Source organism: Sturnira hondurensis, unplaced genomic scaffold, assembly GCF_014824575.4.
Source record: "Sturnira hondurensis isolate 20B ecotype Veracruz unplaced genomic scaffold, ASM1482457v3 Scaffold0021795, whole genome shotgun sequence".
Lineage (NCBI taxonomy): Eukaryota > Metazoa > Chordata > Mammalia > Chiroptera > Phyllostomidae > Sturnira > Sturnira hondurensis.
Window position 1 is genome coordinate 8,969,826 of NW_028094426.1, and position 13,211 is coordinate 8,983,036.

A 13,211-nucleotide genomic window follows, 5' to 3' on the forward strand; every position below is an offset into this window, starting at 1 on the left:
ATCAAAGTTACATTGCTTTTATATTTACTCCATATTCTAACAAGTACATTTTTGCTATAAATTCACCCCTGTTGACTTCTGTTTGCGTAAGCTTCCCCATGTATTTGTCTTTTCTTTTTCTTCTCAAACACCATAGAATTTCGTCAAGAAAAGTCAACTGAGTGTGTATCACCAAAGAATATCGATGCGTATACTTCGATAAAACTCACTTGAGTACATCCTAGGGCATGGCGCGCCGAGAGCTTTACGAAATGTGTTAGCATCTTCTCTAGTCGCCATCTCCGACTTCCTTGTAAGAGTTTGAAAAAACTGTTTCCTGTTCCAGGCTCTTCGGGGTAACGGGGAACTGCGCCGCCTGTAGCAAGCTCATCCCTGCCTTCGAGATGGTGATGCGCGCCAAGGACAACGTTTACCACCTGGACTGCTTTGCATGCCAGCTCTGCAATCAGAGGTACTCAGATCTCGCTTTGTCTTCTAAAAACCAGTAAAACTCTCCCCTCTGGCTGTTTAACAGGTGTGAATTATACACTAGTACACTTTACTTAAAACAATTAATCTCAGCATTTTCATTTTCTGCAAATATTCATTGAGTGCCATAAATGAGCCACTGAGGAAAAGGTCTTAAAACTCTTATTTCCACCTAAAAGATATTCATCATATAACAGGATGTGATAGGAAATGAGAACACTTTTACAAACTTTACATCTTCTTCTTATTCATTCTTTTCTTTAATGTTTTTCTGTCTTTTAAAGTAGGTTTAAAGTAGGTCTTTGTTTTGAACTACTGTGAGCAAACACATTTGCATTGTGGCAAATACACATGAATTTTGGCAGCTAGTGGGTCTTCATCTTACTATTTTTATTTATAGTTACTCTATCTTGGTTTCTTATTCAACATAAGAAATTCAACATTTTAACCTTGTTTTATATGTGCTTCTTAAGTTGCTTCAAGTCTCTTTGTGAACAAAGCTAGAGATTATTAGCAATTATTAATTGCTAATTATCAGCATTGGAGAGGCAGCATTGGAGAATAGAGTATTGCACAGCAAATTGAAAGACCTAAATACTGGTCTGGACTTGACCCCTAACAAGATGTATGACCGTAAACCAACAGTTTTAGCTCTCTGGACTTCAGTATTCTCATTAATAACATAAGGGAGCTGAATTAGTCAACTGCAGAGAATTCTTTCCTCTTAAAGTCTTATGACTTCATCCCATTTTTCTTTATTGAAAGTTATAAATTTTATTTCCTGTGGGAACTATATACCTGTTTTATGTGACAAATGCAGAGTCTATTAGAATATTGAAGTGTACATAGCATTAAAAATACATTTCAAAAATTAGTACACTTGATGGGTTTTAATGAAAATAAATCCTATGTGAGTGTGAAAACACCTGGACATAGTATATAATCAGAAAATATTAGCCATGTCAAGTTCTACATTATTGTGATTTCCCCTGTTTTACTGTTCAACGCAGCATCTTATGGGGCCCTGTAGGGTAAGTAGAAAGAACACGATGTTTACAGTGAGACCTGGATTCAGATTCCAGCTCCACTGTGTATTAGCTTGTGACTCTGAGAATGTTACTGAATCTCTCTGACTTCAGTTTTCATGCCCTTAAAATGAAGACACTAATGCCTGTCTAACAGATTTTGAAAATCAAATGATCTATGTAAGTACCAGGAGCAGGTTCTTAGAAACTAGAATTATTAATAGAAGTAGAAATTAGAAAATAGAACAATAATTTCTCAAAAATTAGTTCTTTTTCCTTGATATTAATAACTTTTACCAAATAATATTCCATAGCTTATTTTTTATACAAGACATGTATTCTCAATAATGTCTCCTGCCAAATAGATATTCAGAATGTGACTTGGTCTACCTTGTCATGTATAATTTATCCGGGAAATAATTCAGGAAGTCATCTCACAACATCGAGTCTTTCCCACAAATGCCTAGAGTCAGTGTAGTTTAATTCAGTCTATGGTGACATTTAACCAAAAATAAGGTGGCAAATGTACATGTTCTTTCTTGTCTGTAAGGATATGGATAAACAAATACAAATATCCACACATCAATGCAGACACACGTATATGCATGTATACATGTATGCATCTACATTTTAAAAGTATATTTAAATTTAAAATGCTGTTTCCTTGTCCACTAGCAGCTTCCATGAACAATAGTTCATGCAGTAACACTTACTGCTTTTCTACTTATAAAAAGGTTGCATATTCATAGTAAAAATTTAGAAAATACAAAGAGATAAAAATAACATTGTCTCATATTTCACTATTTTCTTACTATTATAACAGAAAATATTTTAATATTTTGGTGTGTAGTCAGCTGTACAATTTTTCATACATATATGACAAGTGATATATAGTATAAATGTGACTTTATATTATAGTCACATTTGAGCAGATTAAGGGAAAGAAACAGGAGAGAATTCTAATCTTTAATATTTGGTTTTTTTGTTTAATAGAGTATGTCTTTTTACCTATAGTTAAAAATTCTTTTAAGACATTTTAAGCTTTTATTGTGTTCAGTTTATGAATAGAACTTCATATAATCAATGATCAGATGTATAGATTCTTTCTTCAAGTTTTTATATTATAAATATTATTAATATCATATGGACTTTATAAACAAACAAATACTAAAATCTGCATCAGGATAAATTCATAGGAACAAAAATTAATTAGGAGAAGTATTTAAAATTAATTAAATAAAAGGATAAAGGCTATTGTTATACAGTGCAAAATGCTCTCTAGAAAAGTTACAACAATTATTCTCATACCAAAAATGCAAAAATTGACCATTCCCTCACATTTACTCTAACATCGGGAATTATTTAGAGAGAAATCTTTGTCACCTTAAGTGATGAAAGATGGTATCTCATTATAATTTTCAGTTAGCATACATTTGCTTACCAGTGGCCCTTTGCTATTTCTTTATTCAGGGAACTGCCAATTTATAACCTTTGCCCATTTTTTTCTATTAGGGAAAGCCTACCTGTTTTATCCATGTTATACACAGAAAATTAAAACATTATTCAAGTTCTAAACCAGGGCTAAATTCCACTATGATGCAAAGTAATTGTAGGTTGTTCATGCTATTTAAAAGTCATGTTTTATTTTATTTCACCACTGAAATAAAAAGTTACACTCATAATTAAGACTGTCTCCTCAGTAGAACTCAGTCAAGTACGACAAACACTCCTAAATTTTGACTCTAAAACTGTTCACATTATTATTGCTGCAAAATGCTATTCTAGTATCATTATTAAGATACCTAATATATTTCTATGCTCGCTTCATTTATTACATGCCATAATAGGGCCACATATCTTTAGTTCTGGTTATGCACAATTAGCACTTAGTTATTGTCTTGTCACTTCAGCCCCAACAAGACAAACTTCTTTAAGGCAGGTAGTCAACTAATCTTCATCAGCCAAGCACAGCAGACACATTTTGTTTCTCTCAATACAGAGGTTTTCAGTCTAGAAGATTCTGCTTTGACTTTGACATTGCCTTAGGAAACCATCTTCAATAAAGCTGTATGCCAAAGAAGCCTATGCTCTCGGTAGCCATATCAGTGTCATAGCATTGCACTTGAAGTTAAATGCAAGGCACGTAGGTAACTTATAGACACTTTCCCTTAAGCCAACGTCACTGACATCGGAAACTGTGGTAGTATATGCCTGCTTCTGAATGTTATTTAGCAGTCACCCCATTGTAGCTTTTAAATCGAAATATTATTAGTATCATAATATTTCTGAATGTTTAAAAATGTTAGCGATAACAACTTTTCAGGATTGGTTGTCCCTCTCTCCCCTTTTTAGAGGGGTATGGCTAAGAATGTAGAGTCCTGAATTGCAAATCTTATAATTTCTCTATTTTGAAGATTATCTTGGGTGTCTTGTAGAATAACCTGCATCTACTTTAATAGTAGAAAATTCTGTGTAATCGTTAATTTCTTAAAAATGAATAGGTCTCTCCCTCTTAGAATTCTAATTGTGTAAAACGAAATGATGGTTTTATAAGAAAAGGAAAAGATGTACTTGTTTGTAATAAATTGCCTCAAATATGTAGGAAAGGAAACATTTCATTTTCTTTCATTAAAGAATAAAAGCATTGTGCTTGGCTCTGTAGGAGCAGAGAGGAGGAAAATCTAGTTTCTCTCTTCAATTTATTCAGAGCTGGGGGAGAGACGGGTGTCAGAGACTCACGGGAGAGTGTAATTGGTGCTAAAGAGATCCATCTCAAGGGAGCAGAGGCTCCTGCTGGAAGTCGTAGGGCAACAGCCCATGCTGATGTGCTGGGTTTCATAAAAGAACTCGCTAAGACTAGTTAGGATATAGGAAGTGTGTCTGCTGGGGTGTTGGGGAGAAAAGGGTCAGAAGCAGTGAGGAAAGGGACTCCCAGACAGATGGAACAGCATGAAAGGCATGGGGGGTTGGAAGCATGTAATATGTGTAGGAAATTAAAAGTAGCTTAGTGTGCTCCACAATTACACCTTCAGTTTGGAGGAGATATGGAGGAGTGAGGAAAGAAGTGAGGAGCCAGGGATGAAATTGCAGAGATAGGAAGTCAGTGATTAAAAGTCAAAATGAATACAAATGTAACTTACCCCATCTGAAATATCTTTGGTTTTCAAAGCTATTTGATTCTGAGATAAATCTACCTTAATCAGTATTTATTGACCACCCACCTCAGCAACTGCACAATGATAGTGGTACTTCAGAGGGTTCAGAACAAGTAAAACTTGTGGTCATTCACCTCAGCACTACTGTCCACATTGGGAAACCTGTTACACACTTATGAGAAAATTTGAAATGCCAAAGTGAATGATACACTAATAAAAACTGTTTGGGGAAAGATCAGAATGAGTTGATGTGGTCAGGGAACATTATGGAGGGATAAACTAAAGAATTTTTAGACTCTGAGTTAGATGGAAAAAGGGAAGAAGCATCCCTGGTTCGGTGATATTTTAAGCAAAGATGAAAAAGGTTATCACCGACAGATAATGAGAATATATTCTTGTATAGTGGTGGTTATACCCCAGACAGTGTTCTGTTTTACATATACTAACCCATTTAAGGCTCAAAATAACCCTTAAGTAGGTACTATTATTGATGTAATTTTACAGATGAGGAAACTAAAGTACAAAAAGATTAAGCAACTATTCCAAGATTAGTTAATTACACAGGTACAAAATGGTAGACCCAAGATTTGAACCCTGGCAGTCTGGTTTTAGTCTCTGGACTCAGAGCCAATATGAAGGCTGTTTCAAGAGGAGTATTTTATTTTCTGGCCAAGTGGATATAAATGTGATTAGATACAGTGGTGTTACAGTAAGGTAGATGTCAAATAATTTCCAGCAGAACTCAGAGTGTGTGTAGTCTAACTTGGGTCAGGAAAGATTGTTACGAATGAAGTGTGTAATAGCAACTGAGCTCTCATTGGGAAAAGACAGCAAATGTGTGCACCATTCTGTAGTGACGAGACAGTGGGTATACAACCCGTGCTTCTTACTGAAAGCAAAGTACAGGATCGAAATATCCATCTTTTAGTAACTGAGCATGTTGAATAGGAAAGTAGAGACATTGGATGTGTGAACTGGATACTCTCTTTTTTAAATTGTTATTGAAGTGAAAATTAGTAAGTGACAGTCAGTAACCTCAGGAAAAGAAGATGACTAAGTTAACCTTCTCATTTCTTAGAAAGGATGTTACACATGGAGGCTTCTTAGCAGAGAGGCTTCTGATAACCTGCTCAAACTACTCTAAGCCCCATATAATACAGGGATGATTTATTCTGTACTTTTCAACTGTCTAAGACCACACAGACTCAACTAGAATCACTTCAAAATATGTGGAAATGAAGTCTGTTATTAATTCCAAATATCACGATTAGATGGTTTAAAAATCTGATTTGGCATGTTTTTATTCTTTTACATATTGTTTTAAATGAACAAAAAGTTAATTGAACTGACTACATCACAAGTAATGAAGATTAGATTGCAAGAAAGATTATCAGTTTATTTTCAGAAATTTTAGCCCTACCTATTAATATACTGACAGTATCGCTACTTTTTAAATATTTTTACTGCAAGTGCTAAATCTCCTAAGGAGCTAGTTATATAGCATTGGAAATTAGCCTGCCTTACAAAATCACAGTTACAGATTATTTTGTTAAGTGTCTCATATCTGCGTTGCTGTTTTTTTTAATTGCTTCATTTATATGTGAAACATTTTAGAGGAGGACACCAATTCTATTTGCATCCCAGCCATAATTGTTTCTCTTCACCAGAGCTTTCAGGGCTGTTTTGTTTGAGTTGTATATGTAATTGTGACACCCCTCACCCATGCTCTCTTTCATCCTGACCTTCGAGTATAAATTGAAGTGCACATAAAATGTACTTTATCCAATTGACAATGTATTAGAGACAAAATATTCAGAGGGAAGTATTTCAGGTGAATTTCATTTATATTACCAACATTTCACTGAATGGCAGGCAGACCGTTTTTTGAAAGTTATGAAAAGGTTTAATTGTAACACACACACAAAAAGGTCTGTGTAACTTTGTGGCCTCATGCTGTGCTGCCTCCAGGTAAAAGCATGGGTCTTAGATCCAAAGAAACCTGGTTCCTTTCCTTCCTCCACCACCTACGTCCAGCTATGAAACCTTGGGCAGGTATTTTAAATGCTGAGAGGAAGGCTTAGGTTTTTCATTGAAAAAGGCAATGATGATATCTCTGATCTAGGTTGGATGAAGGGAATAATGTGATCACATATATAGACACGTAGCGTTAGCATATGGTAAGTGCATTATGAAAGGTGGTTATTTTAATTTCCAACACTCCAGACATTGAGGTAAGGTTTCATATACTCTTTATCACAAAGTTACAAAAGTAGCTGATATTACAAATAAGAAAAATCAAAGTCTCTTCTCAATATCATTAAGTGGAAAGTTGAGAGTTGAACCCTATTTATTGCAATATGCCTCTCTACCTTTCATATATTTCTTATTATAACATTCCTACAATCCAGTGATGTGGCTTATTCACAGAGAACTAACCCAGAAAAAGCATGAAATGCACCATATATCTTGCTTTGGGTAATAGCAAGACCAGACCCACAGGCTCATGGTTCAGTGTTTTTTTCCCACTATAATTACCCTGAGTTTATAAATCTACAAACAAAAATTATCTAAATTTCAAGGCCTCTGAAGGTAAGAATGACGTTACATGACATGACAAAACAAACAAACAAACATGTTTTTATTTGATAGTGAATAAAATTTGGAGAATTGTTAAAAATATGTTGAAAAAGTAAAGCAAAATTCTATTAGACCATAGGGAGTTGAAAGAGTATTTCCAATTTAGTTGGTTTTTAGGGAAAAAAAAAGATTCAGTATTATCAGCTGAAGCACAAGAGTGTTTAATTGAACTTCTTTATTTTTGATGTGGTTTTATTCTTAGCTCTTTAGTTCAACTTAATTTCAATAGTAATATCAAGTGAAAATTTGAACAGTGATCACGTATATTCTACATGCTATTCTGTATAACCTCACAAAAGTTAAGTCTTCACATCGGCCATTAGGCCTGTTCTTTTCTTCAACATATGTTAGTAATCAGGATAATCTGCTCAAACTCTCTTATTCCAACACCACTATTTAAGCACAATATTTAAAGTTTACAGTGTGCAATCTATAAAAAGGTGTACTTTAAAGCCCAAACCTGAATGTGCAGGGCATCCAGTAGCTTTGACCACAAATGTCTCCAGGATTCCATGATTAGCACAGAGTCTGCACTTTCAATCAACCTCATCAGCAGGCAGTAATCCTGGGGAAAAAAAGTAAATTCCACAAATAAACAGACCAATCTTCTTTAAGAGGAAAGCTAATTCTTTTCAATCTACTTTTTTTATTACACCATTTTCCCCCTCTATCTACTTAAGCTAGAATAAGGATAAATGTCCAAAGCTACCCAGTTGGAAAATAAATAGATTCACTGTTTGTCTAGCATTCCAGTCTTTACAAATGTAAATCAGTCCGACTGCTCCTCATTTAAACGTTCAACTTCACAAAACCTTAAAGGGTGGCTTCACTACACACTTTCATCTATCCACTCAGATTTCTGCTTGAACATCATTCGAAATTGACTATCTGATAAAGAGAGGCCACTATCAAAGGTCAGTGAGGTCAACTTGTATAATTACAAGTAGTTTTACTGAGTCAACTCTACCAGACACTGCTGTTTGAAGGTTGAATTGTTATAATTAAAAATATATACAAATCTCCCCAGAGTTACTTTATTGTTAAATGTACCGGAAACAGCACAAGCATTTGTTTCTGACTTTAATTGTGTTTAAAGTATCACCACTGGGAAATTCTACAAAAATTGCACTTACTGAAAACATTGCAATCTTGCACATTAAACAATTTTTTATTGAATAAGATAATAATTAGTAATGGGCAATAGTTTATTTATCACAGTAATATTAAAAAGTGTGTTCGGGTTTATGCCCTTACGTTTAATTGAAACTGTTCAATTAAGGAAATGATATTTACTATTTTATAGTTGATGAACTTGCCACAGACAAAGGAATATGGCCCAACATCAGAGTCTGGTGCTAAAAATAACTTTCAGTTCAGAATGATCACTTCCCAATTACCAGAATTGAATCCCATCTTAATAACAGAGTGAGGGGAAAGTTTAAATGGAAAACTTTAAAATGGGCTATTTTCTAACTGTCTGATTCATTTTGATGCCTTTTTGAAATAAAGAGGATCATGAAGTCTTCCATAATCACTGCAGTGAAATATTATCATTCATTCTTATTTTAATGAGTGTATATAGAGAGCAGTTCTTTTTACTTTCCAGTGCGGTGAAATAAAAAAATTAAAAAATTATGTTTGCTGCCCTATGCATCTTCCTTGATGTTCCTACAATTTTTGTATATAAAGGTAGGATTTCAAATTTTATTTGCAATGTTTTAGTGTTGATAATAAGAACAACATTCTAAGCCAAGCTTTCAAATTCAGGGAATTACAAAGTGAAATTATTATTAAGAAAAGAAATCTTCAAATCTATATATCTGAGTGAAATGGTCTTAACACATTTTATTTTTAAAAATATTTTCAGGTTTTGTGTTGGAGACAAATTTTTCCTAAAGAATAACATGATCCTTTGCCAGACGGACTACGAGGAAGGTTTAATGAAAGAAGGTTATGCACCCCAGGTTCGCTGATCTATCAACATCACCCCATTAAGAATACAAAGCACTACATTCTTTTATCTTTTTTGCTCCACGTGTATATAAGAATTGACACAACCTACTGAGTAACGTAGATATAGGAAAGCAGGATGGATATATGAAATAAAAGGCGGACTGCATCTGTATGTAGTGAAATTGCCCAGTTCAGAGTTGAATGTTTATTATTAAAGAAAAAAAGTCATGTACATATTGCTGGATTTTTGCTTGCTATTCGTTTTTGTGTCACTTGGCATGAGATGTTTATTTTGGACTATTGTATATAATGTATTGTAATATCTGAAGCACAAATGTAATACAGTTTTATTGTGTTACCATTTGTGTTCTGTTTGCTTCTTTGTATTGTTGCATTTAGTACAATCAGTGTTTAAATTTACTGTATATTTATGCTTTCTGTATCTATCAGCTATTTTAAATGAGCTGTAACTTTCTAGTAAGAAATTGAAGAGCAAATCTCACTAATGATACACATATAGATAAAGCAAGTCTGTCAACATTAGAAAGACTAAAAAAATACAGACACACCCACTATTATTGCCACTATGATTTAGAGTCTATCAGTGTTCTCATTATAACCCCCTATTTTCAGGGGGTTAAGATCAGCTTTAAAAAATGCATAAAAATTTCATCTTAAAGCACTTTCATTTTGTACCAACGTGAAAAGTGCCACTTTTAGAATAACGTTAAAGCTTAACAGTTATCCTTTTAATATCCTTTGTATGTGTGCCCGCTGCCTGTAGGATAGCTTTGTTGTTAGTCTCTGCTCTTCAATCATTCACCCCCTTGTTGTGAACTAGTGCCTTTGGGTATCGTAAGTTTTTTCCAAAGGGTTACTTTAAAAAAGTGTTACCACAATTATGAGACAACTTTTAAATGACAAATTAAATTTCTTGTATAAACTTTGCCCAGACCTCTCCAGAAGAGCTAGGTGTTTAATAACGTTATGGCTTGATAAATTTCTGGCGCTAAAAGGATTTGAGTGTGAATCAACTGAAATCACGATAATGCACATTAAAGCTAGGATGATATTTGAGCAGTGAGGTTACTTCTGTTTGAGCAACATAGTGCTCATAGAATCTTCTAGAAGAAGGGAGATAAAGGGATTGATAAAAAGCTGAGAAGTGGTGATTATGTATTTTCCTTTATTTCACATGCCTCTTATTTTAATGTTTAACAGTGAACACTTTCAAGTTTGATGTGTCTTATTCTTGCTTTCTCTGAGTAATTACCCAATCAGTATATATCACACCTAAACTGAAATCTCTCACTCCATTTTTTAAAGGTGAAATATTATTCCCATACATACATGATAGCTGATAAATAGGAAAACTTTCTAGAAACAGAAATTATGGAGACTGGTTATTTAAATTACAGCATAAGAAATAAAAATGAGTAAATAATCCCTCTTCTGGGTTGCTCACACTGGCTTCTTTGCTTCTGTTCCCTGTGATAAAACTACCTTTCAACAAATCTAACCCCGCATGGGCACAATGAAGCCTATTCCTACCAGAGCAAATTTAGCGCTGTGGCTTTTTTTTCTTGATCACTTGTGTAGGAAATAATATTTCCCAGTGTTCTTTGCATACATATTTTATGCTGTATGAAAATGCAGATGAAATGAAGTGTGATACCTGAATTCTTGGTTTGGGGGCCAAAATATTAAGCTGCAAATAATGCTGGTGTGAATTTGAGTCGTTTCAAAAGCAAAGCTTTACTATGGACATGCATGTGAATCTGGATATTGCCTCTCATGTTTAAGAATATGACTCTGTGCAAAGTGAATGGTATGTATTTTCACAAATGCTTCATGGTTAAGAGTGTGCAAATCGTGTGCCCCCCCAAATGTGAGATGAAAAAACTTCAAGAATAGCTATCTGGGGCCCATAATAGAACTATTATTTTAGCCTTAGAGCCTTACATGTGATTCATAAAAAGACTTGCAGAGTCAAAGCCAGAAACAGCAAATCAAAACAAAACAGAGCACGTGGGCGCAGGGGAGAGAGTGGGGCGTGGTTTGTTTGACGCCGTAGCTGTGCTACGTTAAGTAGTCCTCAGTAAGAGTTGCTTGACATTCGTGTGGACATTCCGTTTTAATTGTCAGCATATTTTTCAAATGATCTTTAAATATATAACTGTTTATGTATATGCTAAGATCAATCTGTCAAAATACCTGTAAACTGGGAACAAACCGGCCAGCTATCCTTGGCGCCCAGAGACCAAGCAGTGTTTTTTATTGCCTTTTATTTAGAGTGACCCTTTGAGAATTCATTCTTATGCTTTTCCTACAAATGCAATTACTCACCTAGATTAAAGAGTAAGGCCTTAATCTCCTTAGATTATCTTTAATCTCCATGAATTTGTGAAAGAAGACAGAAATAGGCCATTTAATAGCTAATTGCCCATAAACAGTAGCATCTTTGACCTGAAGTACTAAGCTAATTGTCTTGACTATTCAAAGTCCCTGAATTGTTGTCAACTTCCCACTTTGTGCTGTGTTGCCCTAATGTCACTTAGCTTGTTATCCGGTGCCTCCAGTAGGACCCCTCGAATTGAGCTTTGATTTCTCAAGGAGGGACCTCGTCCTTCCAAACACGCACCACGTACAGGCTGCCTCTGATGAAGGACCAGGCACCTCCAGACCCCCAGAATGCTGGCTGAGTTTAAAAGCTGACCTGTGTTTGTGACTTCACTTTCATCTTGCTTAATAAACATCTGCTGGACTCTTTCATTCATTTTTCATATTTGAGTTTGTGTCTTTAATAAAAGGGGTATGACACTATTGGATTGCTCTTAATTGGCACAATCTAAGTAATATCTAGAAAGCATATGTTAAGCTCATGAGAAAGGAAAATAGTTTTTAAGGACATTTACTTTTAAAAGGTAAACCCTAAGCATTAACAAAGTGGATCAAATACTTTCCCAAATATTATATTTAAGATTTTTGAGTTAGGTGGTTTACTGCTATTTACTTTTGTGGGGAGAATAAAGCTGTCAAAAGTGAAGGTAGCGATTACTAGGTACAATTTGCACATATATACGAATTTTAAGTGATTTTTCTGAAAGCAACTATGTTATCAGACTAAATTTCAAATTTCCTCCTTTCGGTGTAATTAATTAAAGCAAAAAAACTCAAATAAACCGTACGTTTTCAAGGAAGAGATGGCGTGCTGAAAATTATCACCGTGGTGAAACATACCAGATAAAAGTGGTTTCCTTTTCACCAGCACTTGAGGCAAACCACCCTCTGAATAGTCACTTAAACAATTTCATAGAAATGATACAGTCCAAACACGCTTAGTGTTCCCTTCAGTAAGTTGTAAAAACAATCTGCATATTTACCATTAGCACAGAATACAGTTTTAGCAAACATCTTTTGGTTATTCCTTTTTCTTAAAAACATCATTATAGATATTTCTTAAATGTGATTTGAGTGCAATTTAAGGTAGTAGAAAGCCAAGATTTAGTATAGTAGTGGTTTCCATTGGCATTTATGGAGAGCTAACCGTGTGAGGAGGTCTTGCCCTGGGAATCAAATGACTTGAAGGTGTCTTTGCACTGGTTGGAACTCATCTCAAACTAACTACTAATGAGCACACAAAAGCGAATGTGACCCTTTACCTATTCAGCTTGTCATTGCTATGAAAGGTTCAGAAAATATCTCAAGTAATCAATGTGTTCAGAGAATTATCTCACACAAATTACTCATTAACTCAATCGCACGTAATAAAAAAAGAACATCAATTAATTAATGAGTCACCCTCAGATCACTCTGATTACAATGGAGCTCTGTTGAAACAGCAGTTACAAATGAGGCTGCCTCTCTTTATTCATTGTTTGCAATTGGCCCATTATTTGGCTGAAACCAGTGTCATATTTAACACATGCCTGTAGGTAATTGTGTGATTAGTATCATAAATGAAGAATTCAGA

General features: G+C 34.7%; 1 protein-coding gene across 6 annotated transcripts in view; it reads left to right on the forward strand.

Annotated features, from left to right (window-relative positions):
- Nucleotides 1-11,997, forward strand: part of LMO3 (LIM domain only 3) — a 222,481-nt gene extending 210,484 nt beyond the window's left edge. For all 6 annotated transcript variants that reach the window (XM_037033847.1, XM_037033848.1, XM_037033851.1 and 3 more), the window contains 2 exons: nt 326-451; nt 9,153-11,997. In XM_037033847.1, the coding sequence (XP_036889742.1) occupies nt 326-451; nt 9,153-9,258 (232 nt within the window). In that variant the 3' untranslated portion in view covers nt 9,259-11,997. The remainder of the gene's footprint in view (nt 1-325; nt 452-9,152) is intronic.
- Nucleotides 11,998-13,211: the final 1,214 nt, after the last annotated feature.